This window comes from Rosa chinensis, chromosome 5, assembly GCF_002994745.2.
Source record: "Rosa chinensis cultivar Old Blush chromosome 5, RchiOBHm-V2, whole genome shotgun sequence".
In the NCBI taxonomy this organism is placed as follows: domain Eukaryota; kingdom Viridiplantae; phylum Streptophyta; class Magnoliopsida; order Rosales; family Rosaceae; genus Rosa; species Rosa chinensis.
The window spans coordinates 64,097,777-64,120,817 of record NC_037092.1 but is presented as its reverse complement, the minus strand read 5'-3'; the positions used below and the strand labels follow the sequence as shown (position 1 = coordinate 64,120,817).

At 39.1% G+C, this 23,041-nt stretch overlaps 2 protein-coding genes and 1 pseudogene across 2 annotated transcripts; 1 reads left to right on the top strand and 2 right to left on the bottom strand.

The window, feature by feature from the left end:
- Positions 1-180: 180 nt before the first annotated feature.
- On the bottom strand, positions 181-3,661 carry LOC112163828 (annotated as a pseudogene).
- A 2,113-nt stretch (positions 3,662-5,774) lies between these two features.
- On the bottom strand, positions 5,775-9,167 carry LOC112167721 (F-box protein CPR1). The gene is made up of 4 exons (XM_024304770.2): positions 7,878-9,167; positions 7,339-7,406; positions 7,100-7,237; positions 5,775-6,348 (listed from the first exon to the last, which is right to left on the bottom strand). Exons 1-4 carry the CDS (start codon positions 8,965-8,967, stop codon positions 6,037-6,039), a joined length of 1,608 nt encoding a protein of 535 aa, XP_024160538.1. The 5' UTR covers positions 8,968-9,167; the 3' UTR covers positions 5,775-6,036.
- Positions 9,168-15,296: 6,129 nt separating this feature from the next.
- Positions 15,297-22,652, top strand: LOC112163827 (F-box/LRR-repeat protein At3g48880-like). Its single transcript, XM_024300082.1, has 4 exons — positions 15,297-15,631; positions 15,712-15,824; positions 22,444-22,560; positions 22,645-22,652. The coding sequence occupies exons 1-4, from the start codon at positions 15,297-15,299 to the stop codon at positions 22,650-22,652; spliced, it is 573 nt and encodes a 190-aa protein (XP_024155850.1).
- The last annotated feature ends 389 nt before the right edge of the window (positions 22,653-23,041 follow it).

Sequence of the window (23,041 nt, the reverse complement as noted above, 5' to 3'; positions counted from 1 at the left end):
CACTACAAATTTTGAGAATTGCCCTTGCCAGGGCTATGAACTGGAATGAATGCACACATATCAAAATACATCCCAGCTTTATTTTCATCCTTTATCATTCACATAGTTCATAAGTGGGATCCAAAATGAGACATGACAAACAAACTACATATAAAGTTACAAGTCAAATACAGATTTATCTTATATTGATACCAATGTAGTAGAAGAATATGTCACTATAGCGGATTTTAGAGGAGAGGACAAGTAAGGCTTGGGTGGTATCTGTAAGGACTCCACACTTCCTTCCAGCATTTCTATGACTTCTTTCATTCCTGCTCTGTTTGAGGGGTTAGTTTGTATGCACCACAAGCTCACTATTATCATCTTCCTTGCTCTTACTTTGTCTTCTGCATTTGTGACACTCTGAATGCCAAGTTCATCCAGTTCAAGACGCTTGTAAATCCAGTGTGGAAAATATATCTCACTGGTATTATCAGCTTCAACATTGATGTTCCTTCTTCCTCCAACCATCTCCGAAAGCATCATTCCAAAACTATAAACATCAGATTTGTGTGAGACCCCACCAAAGTTTCTACAAAACACTTCTGGTGCAATGTATCCAGCAGTACCTCTTGCACCTAACATTGACACAACACTCCCTGCTCTGTCACATATTTTAGCAAGGCCAAAATCAGAGATTTTTGGGGAGAAGTTCGCATCAAGAAGAATGTTATGAGGCTTAATGTCAAAATGCAAGATTCTTGTGTTGCAACCACGATGTAAATACTCCAATCCTCGAGCAATGCCAAGTGAAATTCTGTCCAGTGCTTCCCATCCCAAGTGATTATTTTTTTGGGAGGTATTTGCATCAAATATGAATTCTCGAGAGATCCATTCGGCATGAATTCATAGATAAGAGCTCTTTCTGAACCGTTAGAACAAAACCCCAACAAGCTGACAACATTGACATGGGAAGTTTTACTAATGGTGGACACCTCGTTCATAAATTATTCTCCATTACCTTTCAATTTGTTCAAAACCTTCACTGCTACAAGATTGCCATCGGGTAATTTTCCCTTGTATACACTACCATAGCCCCCTTGCCCCAACTTTGTTTTGAAGGAGTTGGTCATTTTCGTGACATCAGAATAGCTGTACTTCCTAACTTGAAGTGGCCCATAGTTCCTTAGAAAGGCCTTAACAGCTTTGTCTTGCTTCTTCCAAAAAAAAAGAAAGATCTGTCAAATGATAAATCCCTCCTTAACAAGAGGCCAACAATAACCACAAGAGTCACGAATCCAGCAACCGCACCAACTGTACAAAGAAAAGAAATAGTGCAGTCATGAAATGCAAGATGTAGGAAAATTCAAATCAGGTTTTCTGAATTTTGGCCATAAGATGATAAGAACATTTATTTACCATTTAAACCTTAGCTACTGCATCATTCCTTTATTGGGGAAGGATTTGATTCCATGGGTTCAAAGTTCAAGCAGTTCTTGTACCATACCAAATAGATGTTAATTGAAGAGATGCATATTGATCTTACCTTGTACGAGCTCCAATCTCAACTCCTGTTCTGCTGCAATTGAAATTGAGAAGGAGAATTTTCTTAGCTAAAGTAAAGAAGATTGAAGTGGAGATAAATTTGGCATTCAATAAAAGCAAGATGATTAGTTTAGAACTTTAGATATGTCCAAGTGGAATATTGAAAGACTTGTACCTCTTTTTTCTTTGGAACATAGAAATTCTCCACCGTAAAACATCTTGCATGAACCAAATGTATTATAACACTGAATACATTCTGGTGATATTTGCACTTGAAGGGAGAAGTTGACAGTTACTCCTCCTACAATTCCGAACAGGGAGCTGCATGATTGAGCACCATGGAGGAAAAGAAAATATCTGTGATCTATGATAAGATGAAAAATAGTAAGTATTGTAAGCATTGCTACAGCCAAAGTCGAAATCCAACGTTCCATTTGGCAGGGGGTTGTTTTCGCATTTTAACACTATCAGGCTGGGTGTGGAAACATTAGAAGCCGGATAAAAGTTGGGAAGACTCAAATGGTACAAAACCTCATCATTGCAAGAATCTAATTGTTCCTGCAGCTCCTTGTCATTGATTGAAATTGTATTTGACTGAGAGATGCTTTCGAACTCGTGCCAGTAACCATTGTCTTCCAATTGGATATTTGGACGTGAGGGTTCAGAACAATCAACAGTGAACACTCCACATTCAGGAGGATGAGTCTGTTGTAGTGAAAATGGAATTGCAGAGAGAATAGATGGGAGAATTGTGTGTGTTCTATTATTGATAATAGGAGCCCTTTATATAAGGATTTACAAAGTACATAATCTTGTCATACAAGAAAATAGAATCCGAATATAATTAGGAAATCTAGGACCTTCTCTCCTAATACAACTCTAGAACTAAACTCTAGTTTGAAGAGGCACACTCAATGTCGATATCCTTCAACACTCCCCCTTGTGCCGCTCAAACTTGGTGATGACGCTTTGTTCGTTGCCTCGTTAAAAACCTTGCCAGGTAACAAAACTCTGTGGGACAAAAATAACCCTGGTCGAATGACAAAAAGAGCACAGCACGTCCTTCACTCTTCGAGATCGATCATGTAGACATCATTCCTCCCCCTGATGTCGACATCTCCCCCTGATAGCTACAATCATGGGAGTTCGGATAATTTTCTCAATCCGAGGCTCTTCACATGTTTCTCGAAGGTGGATTTAGGTAACGACTTAGTGAATAAGTCCTCTACATTATCCTCTAATCGGATTTGATTCACTTCAATCTTTAGAAGTGATTGTTGTTGCTGATTGTAAAATATCTTAGGCGATATATGCTTGGTGTTGTCGCCCTTGATGAAACCTAACTTCATTTGCTCAATACAAGTTGCATTATCCTCATAAATGCTTGTAGGTTCATCTGTGGTAGACTTCAAACCACAAGTTCCTTGAATATGTCTAATTACGAACCTTAGCCATATGCATTCACGCACAGCTTCATGTAGAGCAATAGTCTCAGCATGATTCGAGGAAGTAGCAACATTGTAGACCCCCAAAATATCACGGTGCTTCCATTCGAGAAAAAAAATGGAAGAGAGAGAAACCATAGAAGTCTTCGCCGGAGCCCCGTCACCGGCCGCCATCTACCTGACTTTTCTGAAAACCTCGTCGGAGGTCCCCAAAGAAGTCGCCGGAAAGATTTATTGCTCCCCAATAGACGTTTATTGCACAATAGGCCTCTATTGCCCTCCAATAGAACTTTTGGTTACTGGAATGGGAACTAATCTTCTTAAAATTAGACAAATAAAACTTTAATTAAAAAAAAAACAAAGAGATTATATCAATTCAAAACGTCTATTGCCTCCCAATATAAATTCAATTTTTTTTCCTTTCCTACCTTCTGTCCCATTACTTAAAAAAAAAAAATTATTTGGGCACCCACCCCTCAATCATTCTTCGCTGGGTCAGCTTTCGCTGGTTGCAGACCCTCAAATCAAAGAGGCGTCATGGCAGAGAGAGGGGGAGAGAGAGAGAAGAGAGATGACGACGTTCAGATCGATCGGAAGTTCGGCCTCTCCGTCGACGATCTCAGAACTTCGTCGAGGCGATGCTGTTTTGTGGCTCTGATCGAGACGGAGTTCGACTCAGGCTTGGACGCCATCGCAGCATGTCGCCCAAGATCGTGATGCCGGAGTTAGACGTCACGGCAGAGGTGATCGGAGAGAGAGAGAGAGAGAGAGAGAGAGAGAGAGAGAGAGAGAGTCGCCTGGAGAGTGAGTGGCATATACTGTAGTTTGTTAATTATGTCAAGGGCAAAATTGTCATTTGATATTAAATTGGGTTAGTGGGAACAAAAATTTGTTGTTGGAGTAAGTGAAATAATTTTGGCTCATTTTAGTGCTATTGGTCAATGACCCTTATTTTCATCTAGTTACTAATGTCAAATCATGAAACTGTGGTAATTTCAAAAAAAAAAAAACACTTAAAACCCTTGGGTGGTATTGAGCTAGTCTATATCGAGTACAAAATCTATTTCAGAGAAAAAGTTAGCCACGTAAGTACCTTTATAGTCATACAAAAGATTATGGAAGTGACACATTGAACATATAGTATGCTCAGAGTGATCAATCAGAGATGTGAATGAAACAATTCCAATATATGAAGAAAATAGGGGTTGAAAATGAGGAGAGATTGACAGCACCCAAATTTGAATTTTGAATACACATCAGATCCATCATTTAGCCAAAGTAGAGTGTCTTCATATTCCATCATGAGATTTCTCTCCGAGCTCAAGTACGTGTTTCAACTTTCAAGCTTCTCTTCGCCATGAACTCTTGAACTCTATAGCCATGCTAGTATCAGTCCAATTCTCATGATAGTTTCCACAACCAATATCGGCCCGCAGTCAGTTATATCCTCAGTCTGATTGGAAACCTTCCCCCTTTATCCTCGGTCCACAGAGACAAAATGTAGGACTGGTGCCAACAGTTCATCACGGAAGAAAGGACTCACTGAGCCGAGATCTTGAAGTTAAAGAGTTTATTCTAGAGTTATATCAGTCTATTATCAGAGCCATCGCCCTTAATGTTCTCACAATCAATTACACACAGGCATTGTCTACAGAAGCCGTTAGATGTACGAAAGACTCCCGATGGTAATTGTAGTCAAGAGTAGGCATTGTTAGCAACTCCTCATTTGCCAGATCAAAAGCAACAATATGAAATCTGTCGAGCCAATGGAGTGCCTTAATTAAAAGAATCCCTACATCAAATAAGTAGGAACTGGAAGGGGATTCGATCGTTTTCCAAATGTTAGCTCTCGATATCTCGACCTGGCATGGTTTTGCTTCTCCTGCCTCCTTAGGTATGAGAATTTTGCAGTTGTCAGTGGCCGACGAATAGCCAAAAGTCCAAAACCATAATACTTTAGACACTGATTAATTGGAAGGATCAGGTAAGTTTTTAAAGATTCCAGTTATTGGGTTCCAGATATAAATGATGTTTGCTAGCTTCGAGACTTGTTCTCGATCATCATGAGCATAGTATCTGGATAGTACGGCCTGCTTGGTCAAATGGGCAGCTAACCTTTCTCACCGAAGAATTATCTCCAAATGAGTAAAATGACCACATGCCCTCCGAATGTAGGGTTCAAATTCATATTCTTCGGCCGTGGAGAGGAGGAGTCTGTGACTCGAGGTTTGCTGCTGAGGAAATAGACCAACTTCCTAAAGCGATATAGGCACAAGGAAAGAGCAATAGGCCAGTCAGCCAGACAAGGATAACTTCTTAGAAATTAAATTTTTTTTTTTATAGTTATTTATTAAATTTATATTTGATAATAAATAATAAAGTTTATTAGAAACTATAAAGTCATAATATCATAATAGAAAAGCTTATTCTAACATGAGGGTGAAGTGAATTGAAGGATTTGATCGACAACCTCTCCAGGATTTTCATTATCACATCTTCGGCTGGTACTCTGCCATATGCAGCGATGAATACATGATCTCAAACGCGCAGTTGAATATAAAGTGGTCGGAGTTAACTTGGCACACAATTTCAGTGGTTACATAAGATTAATTCCCTGTTCATGAAATAACAATAATTTCCATAGAATCTGAATGCTAAAGTCTTGGCTTCGTAGCCATGCCAGTTGGTCACATGGACAAGGATTCCCCATCTGGGCTTGTCAAAGACGAAAGCCCACAGAGCATAGTGAATTTTGTGTCAATTCTGCTAGTAAAATTTGAGCATCTTGCTCTTGATACACGAATCTGAAAAGGAAAATACAAACCAAAAAGTCACATTCTGCATCAAAGAACTTGCGCATGAATCTTAAGGTCTTAACAATACATTCCAAAGTCGGGACACATACAAGTCTGATCCAAATGATTCATAGTCCTATTTGGCATTCAAATATATCCCATATCTGAATGGAGTACTAAGATATGCAAAATGGCCATCATATTGACCATTTCAATACCGAAAGGACGATTCTCATTATTCAAATCACAAGCTCTATAGTCTATAATGGCTTTCACAAGTCTCTGTTGGGCTGCTGCTTGAGATCAGAAGTCTCTGCTGTTGGCCTGCTTAGTTGTTTTGGTCCATTTGGCTTCTCTGGTGTCTTGTTACACTTTATTGCCCCAGTCTTGGACCTCTGTGACCAACCAGTGACTGGGTCAACACGAGATTTCGGATACACAGTGTTCCTTGATGATTGAGGCTGTGTCGAAGATTCAGGGGATGATGACTGAACAGGCTTTAAGGTTGCTTGAACTGTTAGTGATGTTTGAGCTACAGCAGATAGCGCTCCAACCTTTCCTGATCTGTTTGGTGCTCTCTTGACCTGAAAAACAACAATTTTCGCAACATTCGATTCACCATAGCACAAATGAAAGACCAAATCTGTGCCAATTATTCCACAAATTTCTATAGCATATCTGAAAACAACTACACACCACACTTAGCAAGTTTTCATTATACAAGAGCATATGCCTGCTTGACACATATACCATTTACGTGATGACAGATGTTTATTACCCAGTTCGAAAGCATGTATATAAACCGATCTTTAACCAAAAGCAATAAGAATCCAATAATTTCAGATTGTTTCTACCATTGTAAATTTGTAATGCAAATAGGATTTAAACAGTTTAACCAAAACCGTCAAAACCTAGTAACCTACTACTGTGAATGTGCCATTGCAATGAACCTATTGAAATAGGTTTCTATGTTTCCAATGAACATCATAAACAATTCTATAGCTGGTTCACAAAATTTTCTCAGCTCACAAAAATAAAGAAAAAGAATTCGGATAACAGAAAATAAAAAACATTTCGTGTAGGACTAGACCAATATAGACCAAGTACTACGAAATCAGGCATTTATTCAGAGTTGTATTCATTTTTAATCAACTGACATGCTCCTTAATAATAGACCAGCAACATGACTATCCCACCATTACAAAACTAAATACAAAATGCATTAATTCCTGGTGGAGAGTCCAGCTCCTTCAAAATAAACAGACACATTACTATCACACAGTTAATCAGTTATAAACGTCAAATACAAAATGTAGTAATTCTTCGTGGACTGACCTGCTCCTTTGCCCTAGTTTCTTTGGTTTTCACTTGGACATCAACAGAGCTGCTGCCCTGGTTTTGAACACACACATTGACAGTATGTGGCCCCTGGTTATCCTCATTGAGATTTACTCTACCCTGTTCTCCATTATTCTGCCCCCGGTCAAAAGGATTAACAAAAGTAACCATTGTTAGCACTGATCCATCACATAAACAGCTTATTTAGAAGTCATCATAATATGATTGAGGCTCACTCTAGCTTCTGAAGCATTTCTAGCTTTCTTGGCTAGTTCAATTGGGCAAGTCCTTTTATTGTAGTTACCTAATTACACACAGAACAATTACAGTCACATAATGATTCTTTTGGCATCGACAGATAAATGATGAGAAGGAGTTGGGAGAAAATCTAATACTGGATGCCACCTTTTTACAGGTCCTACATAATAAGTGAAAATGCAAATGTAAACTGTAAAAGAGAAAAATGATCAAACAAGGTATCCAGCCTGCATTATATTGCATCATGACAACTCTATATGGCAGCTTGCATGCATAAGCAGGTCATTATCGAATGTGCCTTTGCCCTCTTTTAATTGATGTAATGTCCTTGGTACTAAACACACAGAGATTTAAGCATGAACTTATCAGATTGTAGTGATGCCTTTAGAGCCAAACCAGAACTTACAAAAGAAAACAGTAGTAGTGTAGTTAAACATCATGAGAGTGAGTCAGATTTGTGACTGAAAGTATTCGAATGAATGAAGAATACAAGAGTTGAAAACGAAGATTGACTAACCAGGCCGAAGTAGACTCTCTTCATATGCCAGCATGTTGTCAATTTGCTTGCTAAGCATATATGTTTCAAGCTGCTCATTCTCATGACCACTCCTTATCAACTTGCACTCCAACTTCCTACCGCTATCAAAAGTCCCTTTTAGCAGAAATGTACTAGTTTCCGTAACCAAGATTGGCTTCAAATAATTAATATCCTCAGGCCTATCGGAAACCTTCAAGCGAAACATCTTAGTCCAGGAGTCAGCAACACCATAGTCTCTCATGACCCACAAATCAACAGAGCCAGACTTAATATAGGCCTCATCATATACACACAGGCAGCTTCCAAAAGCCCCAAGATACCCGAAATTCTCCACATTATTATGCTCAGGCAGCGGCATTGTTCGGAGCTCCTCTTTCGCCAAATCAAAAGCAATGATAACCACATCACGGTAGCTGAGCCAATGAAGTGCCTCATTCACAAGAGCCCCCTTATATGCCATTTTGGAAAAAAGAGGGGATTCGATCCTCTTCCAAATGTTGGGTTTGGATGAGAAGATAAGGGCGCTCCCATCATCCTCCTCCGTTCGTGGGTCAAGACGACGCTTTGCAATGACTTTGTAGCTATCAGTAGCGGAAACATAGCCAAAACCATAAAAGCGCAGAGAGTGAAATTTTGAGGGAAGAGCAGGCAATTGTTTGAAGAATGAAGTGGATGGGTTCCAGATATACATTCTGTTTTGTTGGGCAAGGAGAGTTGCGAGGACCAAACCATTGCAGGAGCAGAGTGCGCATACATCACCACCTCGTTGTCTGATGGGTTGCTTCAATGGGCACCTGAGGTTTCTGACGGAGGACTTGTCTCGGAACGACGAGGGCGTCTCCAGGTCTCGGGATTCGAATTGAGAGCCACGGCCGTCGGAGAGGAGGAGTCTGCCAGTCAGGGTTTGGTGGTGAGAAGCTATGTGGAAGTGGGATTTGGCGAAAATGGGGTCGGAGGAGATGATGAAACGCCAGCGTTTCGAAACGGAGGTGAAGCGGATTAGGGATTTGATCGGCAACCTCTCCAGGATTCTGAATATCACATGTTCGGGTAAGCAATCCTCCGCCATATGAAATTTGGCTTCGTCGCTCTTCAAGGCTACTACTGATATTGAAATAATGGTGTAAGCTTATGTGGGTTTGAAATTTCGCAGTTCGGGTTTTTATTGGGAAAGCTGCGTAGTTTTTGTAGAGAAAAGAGATTCAAGAGAAAAATAGATGTTTTTCTCAAAAAAAAAAAGGGAAACATTGAAACATTTCACCGAAAATATTGTACTTGTCATCCAGTCATCGTAATGAGGAATATCGAAGATTACAAATATAATATTTTTGAGTACACCCAATGGATTTTATTTTGATTGAGACTAGGATAGGCTTCAAATCCTCTGTCTCTATTTTTCTGTTTCCTTTCCTGTCCCTCCATTAACATATTTACATGTGTCATTTCATTCCAACTCACCTAACAGCCATTTAACTCTGTTAATTCTAAACTAAACAAAACAAAAAATTACCAAAAAATAAAAAATCTAATTATACTGAAAGGAAAAATGCAGAATGCAATTCCAACTCGAGACTTCTCTCTCTAAGTCGAATTCACACAGCATTACTTACTAGAAAAGAAAATTAAGCAGATTTTTGTTTTGCGTTCGATTTAATTCGGCCACCGTCACTTTTCTAATCTCTTTTTTGATGGGCAATCTTATTTGCTTCTTAAGTTAGAGGTTTTGATTGCGGTTCAAATTCAATTTTGGCATCGGAAGGGATTGAATCTTCATCTGGGTTCTCTTCCTTGCGATTGTTCTAGAAGTGGGTCGCTCTACTTTTATATCTTTTGGTCACTTTTGATTTGATTTTGCTAATGGAGTCGTATAAAATTTGTAGTCTTTATAGCAAAGTTCAAAGAACCCAGCCATGAGAGGCAAAGAAATCTAGAAATTGAAATAACAACTTGTCTATATTTGCCATGATTTTCATCCCTGACCAGATGTTAAGCATAATTACTTTAGAGGTCAGGGATTCACATGGTTTGTTCTTCAAGTTGTTGGTGTTGTATACAGGTAGAGTTCCATATGAATCTGAGAGAGAGAGAGAGAGAGAGAGAGAGAGAGAGAGAGAGAGAGAGAGAGATGGGATGGGAAGGAGGAGGAGATGAGAGATGCAGTCCGTCTTTCATAATTTTTTTTTTAAACTAAAAACCAAAAACTAAACAAAGTTAGATTACTGTTAGTTGTCTTAGGTGGCAGACCACGTGTCAAAGATTGATTAGGTAACAAGGAAGGAGACAGAGGATTGGGGACAGAAGATTTGAAGCCACTAGGATATCTATAAAATATTCTACCCCTATTATAACTTTTTTGATCAAAAGAGGTCTGCCCATTATATGGATTCAGCAAGCAGTACAAAAAAAAAAAAACACCCTTATGGGGTCGACATAAAGAATCATTTCTCAGAGTACCCTAAGGGCAACTCCAACAAGGGGGTTCCATACTAGAATTTGTAGAAAGATAGGACTTTCCATCTCTAACAAGCATTTTTAGGGGGTCTCAAACCTAGAAATATAGGACTTGGTGCTATCCCAAGTCTCAAATATGGGACTTTTTCAGAACCAACACCCCTCAACAGTGGACTGGGGCCACTGATTCTGCTGACCCAGCCCAAGCACGGGTCAACAATGCTTGAAGGAGAAAGTAGAGACAATGCACTGCAACTACAAGAAGAAAGAAAAAGCACGCGCATGTAGCGTGCTCGGAAGAGGAAGAAAAGTCCAAAAATGGGGCTGTGGTGTTGCCCGAGTGCTCTGAATTGTCTCTTACTGACCGTTGGAACCCCCAACTGTCGTTTTAATTAAAGGTCCAGATTCGTCCATTTTGGATATGGACGGCTGTGATGTCTTTTTTTTTTTTAATGCAACGGATATATTTGCAATCTAACGGATCATATTTTATTGAAAAATGTGATCAATGGCTCCTATTAAATAGAGGGTTATTAATTCCAGTTTTATTAAAAAAATAAAATTTAAAGGACTAAATACTGTTTAGTCCTTGAGCTTTCGACCAAAAAACACTTCAGTTCCTGACCTTCTAATTTCACACGTTTAGTCCTTGTACTCTCAAATTTTAGACCAATAGGTCCTTTCCATTAGTCTCTGTCCAAAACCTCCGTTAAGTAGCTGACGTGGCAATTTCTTCCCAGCTAAAAATGTCTATTCTACCCTTACTTCCTTTTTTTTTTTTAATTTGTTCTTTTATTCTTTTTTATTTATTTATTCTGTATCCTTTTTTTCGTTTTCATTTTTTCTGTTTATCTCTTCTCTCCTCCTTCACCTACATGGCTACACCTGCATTGGGCCACCGTCTGCCACAAATCGTAAGCGCCAGACCACCGCCTGCAATAGACCGCCGCCGGCATCTGAACTCCACAGTCTACCTTAGATCGCCCCCGCCTGCATCGATCTCCCACCTGACGCCCATCACAACTTCAACCCCTTCGCCGATCCCATCGATTCTAGTAGCTCCGACGATGACTTCTTCTCCGACACCACCTCCGATTCCAACCGTGACGTCAACTGCTTCGCCACCGATCTCTTCGACTGTCGCGCCTCCTCCGATCATCCCCCCAGTGACTACGTCCTCGTCTCAGGATCTACCAAAACCTACCCAACCCCAAAGCACCAAAGTCTGATCTCGTGATCTCAAAGGTATACACACATATGTGATATCGTCTCGCTTGCAATTTTGGATTTGAGTAATGTTGGGGTTTAGTTTTCGATTCTGAAAATTTGCTAGGGTTAGGGATTTAGGTCCAATTGGTTTCTGATTTGGTAAGGGAAGAATATACTCTTCGATACGGTAACAAACTGACTAGCTGATTTGATTGTTGGTGATTAGATGATTTTGATGAGCAAGAGGAGGTGCTGAAGAAATTTGATTTGAACACGGCATATGGGCCATGTTTTGGGATCACTAGATTCGAATGGTGGGAGCGTGCCTGCAAGCTGGGGATGGATCCATATCGATCTTCTTGATGAAAATCCCAGATCAAGACCCATATCCATCCATATCGAGACCCATATCGATCTTCTTGATGAAAATCCCAGATCGAGACCCATATCGATCTGTCGAGCCCCTACAAATTCCTCTTTCTAATGTTGGAGTAATTGCTCAGACTTGGAGATGGTGGGTGTTCTGCTTAGAGATTTGAAGCTTGGAGATGATGGTGTTCTGCTTCACATTGATTTGGTTGCAGGAAAGCAGCGATTAGGTGGCTTTGCTCTTTCTTGATTGTGAACAATTGCCCTGACCTTGAGGATGTTCCGTATCTGAAGCGAGTGTTTGAGGGAGTTCAGTGCCTTCTTGATGATGAACTGGTCTCTGGTGGCCATGATATTAGTGATGGTGGACTTCTGGTCTATGTCGTTGAGATGGCATTTGCTGGGAATTGTGGCATTAATTTGGATGAAAGTACCTTCTTTCATAAGGGACATATAGGAGGAAGTGGCGGTGAGGGGGGTGTTGCAGTAGCCTTTGGCTGCAACGTGGGTTGTGATGGTGGTGGCAGTGGCGAGGATGGGGTTGAAGTGCGGTGGCGATGGGGAGGGGAGAAGAGATGAACAGAAAAAAAGAAAAAGAAAAGAAAGAATAAATTATTTAAAAAAAGGAAGCAAGGGCATTATAGACATTTTGACGCATAATTAATGCCATGTCAGCAACTTAACTGAGTTTTTGGACGGAGACTAACGGAATGGACCTATCGGTCCAAAATATGAGAGTACAAGGACTAAACGTGAAATTAGAAGGACAGGGACTGAAGTGTTTTTAGGGCAAAAGTTCAAGGACTAAACAGTAAGTCCTTTTTTAAATTACTAGAAAGGTGTTAGTGACAGTAGCATTTGTTGCTTGTGAGAGTAGTTTTTTTGGTGATGGTGACAATAACTTTTGTTGCTAGTGAAAGTAGTTTTTTGTGATTTTGCCGGAAGTCATTGGAAATTTCATCAGAGTAGCTTTTGTTGTTGGTGAGAGTAGTAGTTTTTTGTGCTAGTTAGAGTAGCTTTCTAGTGTTGATGAGAATAGTTTTTGGTGTTAGTGACAGTAGCTCTTGTTGGTGGGGATAGTAGCTTTTGGTTTGGGAAGCATAGCTTGTGTTGGTAATAGTAACTTTTGTTGTTGGTGACAGTAGTTTTTGTGACCTCACAGGAGGTTGCCAGAAAACTCACCAGAGTAGATTTTGTTACTAGTAACAGTAGTTTTTGTTGCTTGTGACAGTAGCTTTTGTGACCTCGCAAGAGATTGCTAGAAATCTCACCAGAGTAGTTTTTGTTGCTAGCGACAGTAGCTTTTGATATTAGTGACAGTAATTTTTGTGGTCGCCGGAGTTGGCCGATGTCAGCCGGAGACCAGCTGGAGTTGGCCGGTGGTCGACCAGAGACCCGCCGAAGTTGGCCGGAAACCTCGCTGGAGAGGAGAGAGAGGATAATTGTTGACTTTTTACTCTAGTGGCATTTATATAAATATGTTGGTTTTTATATCCAAAATTTAACACATTTTTTAATCTAGTAGCCTTATGAGGGAAAAAATTACTTGTGGCCTTATGGCTAAAAAAAATTATTCAAAAATGCACTTATGTGTAATTAACCCTAATAAAATAATATATAAAAAATAATAATAATAAACTTATAGAATCCGTTATTCATTGATATTTGGTAAATCAAACGAAGCTAGTCGGCTGAAATTCTTTTTCTTTCAAGTTCGACCACTCCTGCACTGCTGTTCTACGCAGACACATTCCCTTTCAACTCCATTGCCCTCCTTAGTCCTGCTTCTTGTTACAATTGAAATAATTTAATAATCTGAACCGGCCGTTCATTTTCCAGTTGCAAGGAATTACCTCAATCGGAAAACGTGTAATCTGCAATGAACTCACCTGGTAAGGAAGCGTTTCCAAAGAAACTTTCAGGCACTTTCAATTAATGAACTTCATTACAGTAAATCCAAGTCCAAATAAAAAAGACTCAGACTCCTTAAAAAAAAAAAAAAAAGACTCAGAACTGCAACACGTTTTCCGTTCCCTGCTCTCATATTTCATGCAAGGAATTGTTTTGTAATTTTCCCCATATATGAGAATCCTTCTCTTTTCCCATGTGTCATCTGAAACTCTAGGAGAAACAAAAGAGCTCTCAGCAGAGGTAAGCTGAATTGTTGCATGAATCTCTTCTTTCTTCTGTTCTTCAGACTCAAAAATTCAAACTTGAAATTTTGTGAAATTTGTTTCAGATAGATTGTTGGTGATCATAGTTTTATAAACCAAGAATTTCAGCTACTTGGATTTACTAGTTTCTTGTGTTCTTTCTTGCATGTCATAGACATATGGATTGCTTTGATCCATCTTTGCTGAAGCAGAAGAAACATACAAATCTAATATATTATCTTGAAATTGGAATTTTTTGTTTTTCTAGAAAAAGATATTCTTGTTTTGAGGTTGCATATCAGCTGATTTCAGGCTTATATCACAGATATATGCTTTGTTTCCCCAAGAACAAAGATCACATCTAGTGAAACTCAGTAACGTAGGCCTTCTTCGACTAGAATTAGGAAAAGTCTGTAGTCTCAAGTTGTTCAAAATGCTTCATATGAGTGTCACTTGTTGTCTGTGAAAAGTTAACACGCGTATTTTGTGTTAGCTTCTTTGGTTAAGTTATTTTAGAGGATTTTCAGATTCTTTACATACTGCTTTAGATATGATGTGATTGACTTCAGTGAGTATATTCAATCTGAGTAGAGTTCATTAATGATCAATAACGAATTTCATTTATCATATCAGGAAAGGCAAGTTGATATTCACGGTTGATTTGTCAACAGAATCTCAGGTATTGGTTCACAGAAAGTTTCTCAAATTTAATACGGATCATGTGTATCTTTATATAATGTTATCCTTGATAAAATCCAAGTATTTCAAACCTAAATTATTTGGAATGTTCTGGAAGCTTCGTAAATGATTATAGTATATTCTCAAAGCTTTGTTGCGATTATACTGTGTTCTCGAAGCTTCATTGCTAATTGTAGTTTGTCTCTCAAAGCATTGTTGACATATAGTTTTTGTTTCTTCACTAAGTGACTGTCTGTCATTTTAACTCATCAGTTTTCCCTTATGGAAGGATTATCAATTCTTCTCACATTTATTATGTTATAAATGTATATGTGAGAAGAACCCAAACAAAAAGTTTGTAGAGAATTGGCAACATCGATGTGAGAAGAATACATATACTTTTTGTCGAGACCTCCAAACAAAAAGTAGAGGTTTTTAATGAATCCCTTCAATGTTTGATTTTGATCATTGATTCTTTACGCTTACACTGTATCCTGTTTTGATCCTTGATGGTTTCAGCCACTTCTTGTCTACAATGATGACAAACAAAAACTCAAGATTTGACAGATGGGCAGACCTGGATAAAGATATACTTGTACGTATATTCATGACACTGAATGTTGTGGAATTAATCTGTGGGGCATCTGTTAGCAAATCTTGGCGGGAAGCAACTTCGGAACCCTACCTCTGGGAGATAGTTGACTTAAGTAAGCTGGAGGCCAAGAACTTCAATCGAGAGCTCGGGCAGTCTAACCAGAGGGTTATGGATATTGTGAATAGTGTTTTCAGTTTAAGTGGTGGAACTATATTTTGCTTGACTTTCCACTTCTACGCATACATAACAAGTCAGCACTTGGTTTGTATTTCTGAAAGGTTAATGTTCACACTTCCCAAAAATGTTCTAAAAAGGTTATTTGATGAAACATAAATTTGACTAGTTTTCTCTTTTACAGAACCCGGAATCTCAAAAGACTTGTTCTACCAGTTTGGGACAACAACATACTAGTTAATGACTTTGAAGAAGCAGCAAAAAACTGGCCATATCTTGAGTCATTGACTATTTCAGGTAGCTTTCCTACTAAATTCATTGATCTATGATTCTTGAGTCATTGACATATCATGAGTCATCGCCCAGCTGCTTGAATGGCGTCGTGTTGGTTCAGAGGTATACCTTAACTAACAAGTTTACTGCAAATGAGATGTTCAGTCTTGTGCATTTAGCTAAGTACAATAATGCGCCTATTGTACTTAAGTAAGACACTTCTGCCTTTAGCACATTTTCATCACATCCTTTGGACGAAGAGAATCTTTTTCAGGATCAAGACTACGGACGATCATGGGGTTGCTTGAAGGTTTGACCTTGTCAAAATGCCTAAGCATCTATCAACATGATGATCAAGTTCCAAACTGAGACATAATCGTGTTCTCCCAAAATCCCTCATCTCAAACTCGGATTTCAAGTGTTCAACGGTTTTCCTTAACTCCTTAAGGGCTTCCAATGAAGATCATGTCCAACATGAACCGCGATGGAATCCGAGACTTGTTACGGAAACGCGTGGGCATATCCCTTCCCAATCAAGTATTCCTCTTCGTTAGAGAATCCAACTTAACCTGGATCGTATCTTTCCATTTCGGCCAAATTTCTCTACTTTGGCATTCATTCATCAATGGAGCGTGGTTCAATATCATCGGACTCAACAAACTCATGCACAACGAAATGCACAATTACATCATCAATTATGATGGAGTTTCTATCTCAAGTCTCATGTACACTAGTGTAATTTTCAAAGACTTCTATATCCTCAGGAATAGGTTCTAACGTTGAGGCATCCCCCAACGATAACCATAATTCGGAAGATACTCATGAGATGGATTTTGAGTGTTGATGATCCAAGGATTGGTTTGTGCCAAAGTATCCTTCGAACCCGCAGACCTCCCATGCATCCTAGCTGGGGCCATGGGCTATAACGCCAGAGTGTCACTCTCTATGGCGTTGGCACCATGCCTATCTCCGTGTAGGGTGGCGCTACGTCCTTTCGTAGTGACATCCTTCCTTGCATGCATATTTGCAGCAGATGTGTGATCTCGTCACTTTAACAGGGATCGAGATGAGACATACTAGGGACATACCAAGACAATTCATGTCGTTCCTGATGAATATTTGTGTTCTTATCTCCCTCTAACGATGGGAAGACTGTCTCATCAAAGTGACAACCCACAAATCTAGCAGTGAAAATATCGCCTTGCAAGGGCATTAAGTGACAGACGATTGTAGGAGTCTCAAATCCAACTGAGTTGCCCATTAGTCTGTAAGGACCTATCATAGAGCATTGTGGCGGAGCAATTAGCACATAAATGGCTCACTCAAATGTGTATGGATTTCATTTTGTTGTTGTTTTAGTGCAGTAACAGATTAATCCATTCAGAAAATTGTCTGAATGGATTAATCTGTTACTGCACCTATACATACATCCATAATGGAGCTAAACTTAGTAAACATCAGTTCAATAACCCATAACAGTTGCCATGATCAACAAATGGAACCTAAAAAACATTGATACTATATATTGATCATGTTTGGTGAAGGCAGATTTAGGTGGTGCATCAGTCTCTTCAACAACTAGTTTCGACACTGTTTTTTGTACCTCTTTTCATTTGCAGTGCCTTAATCCTTAGTGCTATTGCTTTAGCTTTGGCTGTGTTGTTAGACCGAGGAGCCATTGCCTGAAAGAAACAGATCAATAGTCAGCAATATGTATAAATAAATGGTTGAAAACACACAATTAAGTTAAGGAACCAAATGTCAAAAACTTAATAGCCACATCAACTCACAAAGTAAACAAATATCATAACAATTCTAGCATTAACGCAAGGTACAGTTGACTTCTTAACAAAAGAGTATGATCTTCATCTTCAGAACATGATACGTACTACAACCTTCTGACTACTTGACAGTAAACATTAGAACAATCTGTTTAAACCAAAATAAATAAATAAAATTGTGAGTTCGACTAGCAACTAAATCCATATCCTTGCAATCATCCACATGGAAGTCATGTCACAAACACACTACTCAACTCTATCAACTGCAGTAAAAGTGCAGTATCATAACTATAGAGTAGAAACCTATATAGAACAACTACTGTCCTCAGCAGTGTTAATACACTGAAATTGGCAGGGGGCCCTTTGTGAATTACCATCCAAGCCTCTCTTCCATAGAGGGTCTTGGTTCAATATAAAATGAGAGAATTCTGTCAACTTAACTTAAACACCACATATAATTACCCTTTGCATCCTTTCAAAACACCATAGCCAAAAAGAGCCAGTCCCAACTTCCATTCCAAAACATCTATTCTAAAAAAACCAGTGGGTAAACAAAAAGAAAGCCTCACCCTTGAGTTTGAATCCTGGAGTTCTGATACTTGGCCGCACTATAGTTGCTCTTCTCGCATCCACCTGCAAAGACATGGAAAGAGGCTGTCAAAATAAATACAATTCTGCAGCAGACTCTAAACTAACACTCTAAAGAAGAAGCTCACCTTTAGAATGAAGTTTTGAGACTTTGACACTACTGTGACTACTATCACCTGGTCCGACTTGAACCTGCACAGGAAACAAACTTGTTAAAATTAAATACATGTTGTAGAGAATTGGATAATTGTATTGTATTAATCTCACCATGAGGTTTATATATATAGGGTTACATTATGTATACAAAAGGCAATACATAATAGCTTTACTAATCAATCGCACATTACAAGTATGTCAATCGCATACATTACGAGTTTGTCAATCGCATACATTACAAGTCTGTCAATCGCATACATTAAGCAATACATATTGCATGAATAGTCATTATCATTTACAACACTCCCCCTTGGATATTCCATATCAATAGTGTTGCCTCTGCTATGCGCTTCTAAGTTGCCTCGTCAAAAACCTTGCCAAGTAATAAAAATGTGGGAAAAAATAACCTTGGTCGAAGGAGAAAAAGAGTACAACGCGCTTGAATGTGGAGTAGTCAACATCCTTCAACACTCCCCCTTGTGCCGCTCAAACTCGGTGATGACGTTTTGATCGTTGCCACACTAAAAACCTTGCCATGTAACAAAAACCCTGTGGAACAAAAATAACCTTGGTCGAAGGGCAAAAAGAGCACAACACGTCCTTCACTCTTCGAGATTGAACATGTAGACATCATACCTCCTCCTGAGGTCAAGGTCTCCCCCTGATTTCTACAATTATGGGAGTTCGGATAACTTTCTTAATCTTATGCTCTTCACATATTTCTCGAAGGTGGATTTAGGTAACGACTTGGTAAACAAGTCCGCTACATTATCCTCTGAATGGATTTGATTCACTTCAATATTTAGAAGTGTTTGTTGTTGCTGATTGTAAAAGAACTTAGGCGATATATGCTTGGTGTTGTCGCCCTTGATGAAACCTAACTTCATTTGCTCAATACAAGCTGCATTATCTTCATAAATGCATGTAGGTTCATCTGTGGTAGACTTCAAACCACAAGTTCCTCGAATGTGTCTAACTACAGACCTTAGGCATATGCATTCTCGCACGGCTTCATGTAGAGCGATAATCTCTGCATGATTTGAGGAAGTAGCAACAAGGTTCTGCTTTGTAGAACTCCAAGATATCGTCGTGCTTCCCATGGTAAAGACATAACCCATTTGGGAGCGACCTTTGTGAGGGTCAGAGAGATACCATGCATCAGCAAAACCCATCAAGACATCGTTGTCATTTTGATGGACGGGAGGAGGAGCACGGAAGGTGGCGTTTTGCCTTGTGGAGTCCGATCCCACACTTCCGTTATTTCTTTTCTCTCTATAGGGATAGAACAAGCCCATATCAATCGTACCTCTTAAGTATCGAAAGATTGTCTTTATGCCAATCCAATGGCAGCGTGTTGGCGCAGAACTGTGTCCAGCTAACAAGTTCACTGCGAATGAGATGTCCGGTCTTGTACATTGAGCTAAGTACAATAATGCGCCTATTCCACTTAGATAGGGCACTTCAGTCTCTAATAAGTCTTCATCCTCATACCTTGGACGAAACGGATCTTTTTCAGGCTCAAGACTACGACCGATCATGAGAGTACTCACAGGTTTTGCTTTATCTTCATTAAAGCGCCTTAATAATTTTTGAGTATATGCTGACTGATGGATCATAATCCCATCACTACTGTGCTCGAGTTCTAGTCAGAGGGAAAACCATGTTTTCCCGTGATCTTTCATCTCAAATTCGGATTTCAAGTACTTAGCAGTTTCCTTTAACTCATCTAGAGTTCCAATTAGGTTCATGTCATCGACATAAGCGGCTACAATTGCAAATCTGTAACTTGTCCTCCTTATAAACACGCATGGGTATATTTCATTGTTGACATATCCCTTCCCAATTAAGTAGTCACTTAGACGGTTATACCACATCCGTCCGGATTGTTTCAATCCATATAGTGAGCGTCTCAATCTTATTGAAAACACGCTCCGTGGTTTAGAGCCACTTGACTTGGGTAATTGAAGTCCATCTAGAACCTTCATATATATCTCTGAATCTAGATCCCTATAGAGATATGCTGTAACCATATCCATAAGCTGCATGTCAAGTTTTTCGGAAACTACCAAACTGACAAGGTAGCGGAACGTTATAACGTCCATTAAGGGAGAATATGTCTCCTCGTAGTCGATTATAGGGCGTTGTGAGAAACCTTGCGCCACAAGGCGGGTTTTGTATCTAACAACCTCATGTTTCTTATTACGTTTTCTAACAAAGACCTATTTATGGCCAACATGCTTTATACTTGGGGGTGTCAACGTTATAGGCCCAAATACCTGTCTCTTTGTTAGTGAATCCAATTCAACCTGGATCGCATCTTTCCATTTAGGCCAGTCTGCTCTTCGTTGACATTCCTCAATGGAGCGAGGTTCGATATCATCGTGTTCTATAATTCCTTCAGCAATAGAATATGCAAACACATCATCAAGGATAATAGAATCTCGATTCAACATCTCATTTACACTAGTGTAATTCATGAAGATCTCCCTATTCCTTGGAATTGGTTCTAATATTAGAGCGTCCCCCAATGATGTCTCTTGGATATAACCATAATCCGGAATATCCTCATGAGACCAGTTATTTATGTCGATGATTAATGGATCTTTCTGTGCCAAACTTGCTTTCTTTCTCGGGCAAGAATCCATTGACCCTTTGGGCCTCCCACGTTTCCTTGCTGGGTGCCCGGCCTGAGCCACATTGCCATCACTATTAGTGGTGGAGGCGCCATGCCTAATACCCCTAGGGGTGGCGCCAAGTCCATGATTTTTAGGGACATCAATCCTCTCAGGCACGTTTGTAGCAGGTATATGTGATGTTGTCACTTTAGCGATATCAGAAAACGCATCAGGCATAGAGGTTGCTACATTCTAAAGATCGAGAATTCTCTGCACTTCAATTTTGGACTGTGCGGTTCGGGGATCAAGATGAGACAAAGTGGGGATAGACCACGACAATTCCTGTCACTGCTACAGAAAACCATTTTGGGGACACCCACTAATTTTTTTAAGGACCTTTTTTTTAACTCGATGTCCTTGTACCCATGTTACGACGTCAACGGCACGGTAGCACTTCAAAAGCAAAAACAGGAGATGTTGCGCAAAAGCCAACGCGTCTAAACAGCCTCAGAGGTTTGGGGTTCGAACCACAGAATACCCTAAAACCTTAATAGTTGAACACAAAAAATATAAAAGGCATTCGATCCACTCTATACGTCTCTATGCTGTAGTTGGAACTTGGAACACTTTCCCCCAAATTGCTTTAGCCTTTTTCGCGTTCCCTCTCAGATGCAAACCCTTCTCTGTCACCTTCCCTCAATTTCATTATCAAATTTTCACTTAATTTCGTCCTATCAGTAAGCAGTTCTCTACTCTTTCTCATCTTGGTGCATCGACCATCACTATTCCTCATCACTCGGTAAAACCCTAATTTTCTTCCCTGCCATCCAAAATCCAGTCATAGAATAGCTGAGGAGTGGAATCCTTAGTCAATCAAAGATGAAAATTCAAGAAGAGTTTATGTTTTGAATTGGTTTTAGAGATTTTTGTGTACAAACTATTCTTGTTGATAGTTTAAGATTTTTCTTGTAGAAAATCTTGAGTCTTTGCACTTTTCAGTTGTATTTGTATTGGCAAGTGCAAGGAAGAAAAAGAAGAGAGATATTCATTGTCACCAAACCCATCCCTGGGTCAGATCTGGCTCCTTATGACAATCAAGGTATCTATTATTATGTTCTTGCTTATGTGAACATGTAATATAATGTCTATGACTACTGGGTATCAGGATATATGCATTTATTTTTATTTCTTATAGGGTCAATGTTTGTTCTATCAGAGGATATACTTATACTATTGTAATTGTAAATATTGCATGGATTTCGGGAGAAATAAGTTTGCTGCAATGTTGTGTGGTTTTTGGTGTAAAATTCTTGACATTTTTGTTTATTCTATTTTTTTTTTGGCTATAAATGTGCAATCTTTGTTGCTGCAATATGCTTCTGTTTTATTTTTCGTCAGTTTTACTTATGATGAATTGCTAACTGTTGTTGTTTGTAAGTTTCCTCTTTCTCCTTCCTTGTTCTTTGCTTTTGGTCATATTCTCTAGTGTGCATGTGATATTAGGTTTTGTTGGTACTGCTGCAATTGTTATCAAACATGGTGATGATAGCAATTGCACAAGTGGTGATGATAACAACAGCATAAGTATTGTTGTTGTGACAAAGGCTTATCTCGTGGAATGTAATTTGGACTCGAGGTACTTCTATCTGTCTCTAATAATTTATTCTTAATCTATTATTTGTTGTGTATTTATCTTTGATGTAGGTTCTTAAGTCCTCCAACTGAAACATGATTTATGAGCTATAGATAAGTTCTGTCCTATATGATTTTTTTCCTTTAAACTGGCAGTGTACATGTAGGGGCTTTCAATGGAGGAGTCCTTTAGGAATCAATTACAGGCTTACAGCCTACAAAATTTGGTGAAGTTCAGAGGTACTGCATGATCATTTATACCTTACAAAGTTTTTTACTTTAGATCAGAGCAAGTTTCTTTAGGTTTTCTCCAAAAAAAAAAAAAAAACTTTAGGTGGTAATTAAATACAAAACATTGTTGCCTTGATAGATACAATTTAAGTGTTGCACAATAGAGAATTGATTTAGCCAAGTTCAGTTCGGTGAAGAATTGATTTACACGTTCAATTTTTCTTTTCTTTTCTAGTTT

Excerpts from the sequence above, each read along its gene's own strand:
- LOC112163827 (XM_024300082.1), top strand. The coding sequence starts at position 15,297 with ATGACAAACAAAAACTCAAGATTTGACAGATGGGCAGACCTGGATAAA. Across the intron at positions 15,632-15,711 it reads TTGGTTTGTATTTCTGAAAG|AACCCGGAATCTCAAAAGAC; the intron begins GTTAATGTTCAC and ends TCTCTTTTACAG. Across the intron at positions 15,825-22,443 it reads TGAGTCATTGACTATTTCAG|GTTTTGTTGGTACTGCTGCA; the intron begins GTAGCTTTCCTA and ends ATGTGATATTAG.
- LOC112167721 (XM_024304770.2), bottom strand. The coding sequence starts at position 8,967 with ATGGCGGAGGATTGCTTACCCGAACATGTGATATTCAGAATCCTGGAG. Across the intron at positions 7,407-7,877 it reads AGAGAGTCTACTTCGGCCTG|GTAACTACAATAAAAGGACT; the intron begins GTTAGTCAATCT and ends GTGTGTAATTAG. Across the intron at positions 6,349-7,099 it reads AAACTAGGGCAAAGGAGCAG|GTCAAGAGAGCACCAAACAG; the intron begins GTCAGTCCACGA and ends GTTGTTTTTCAG.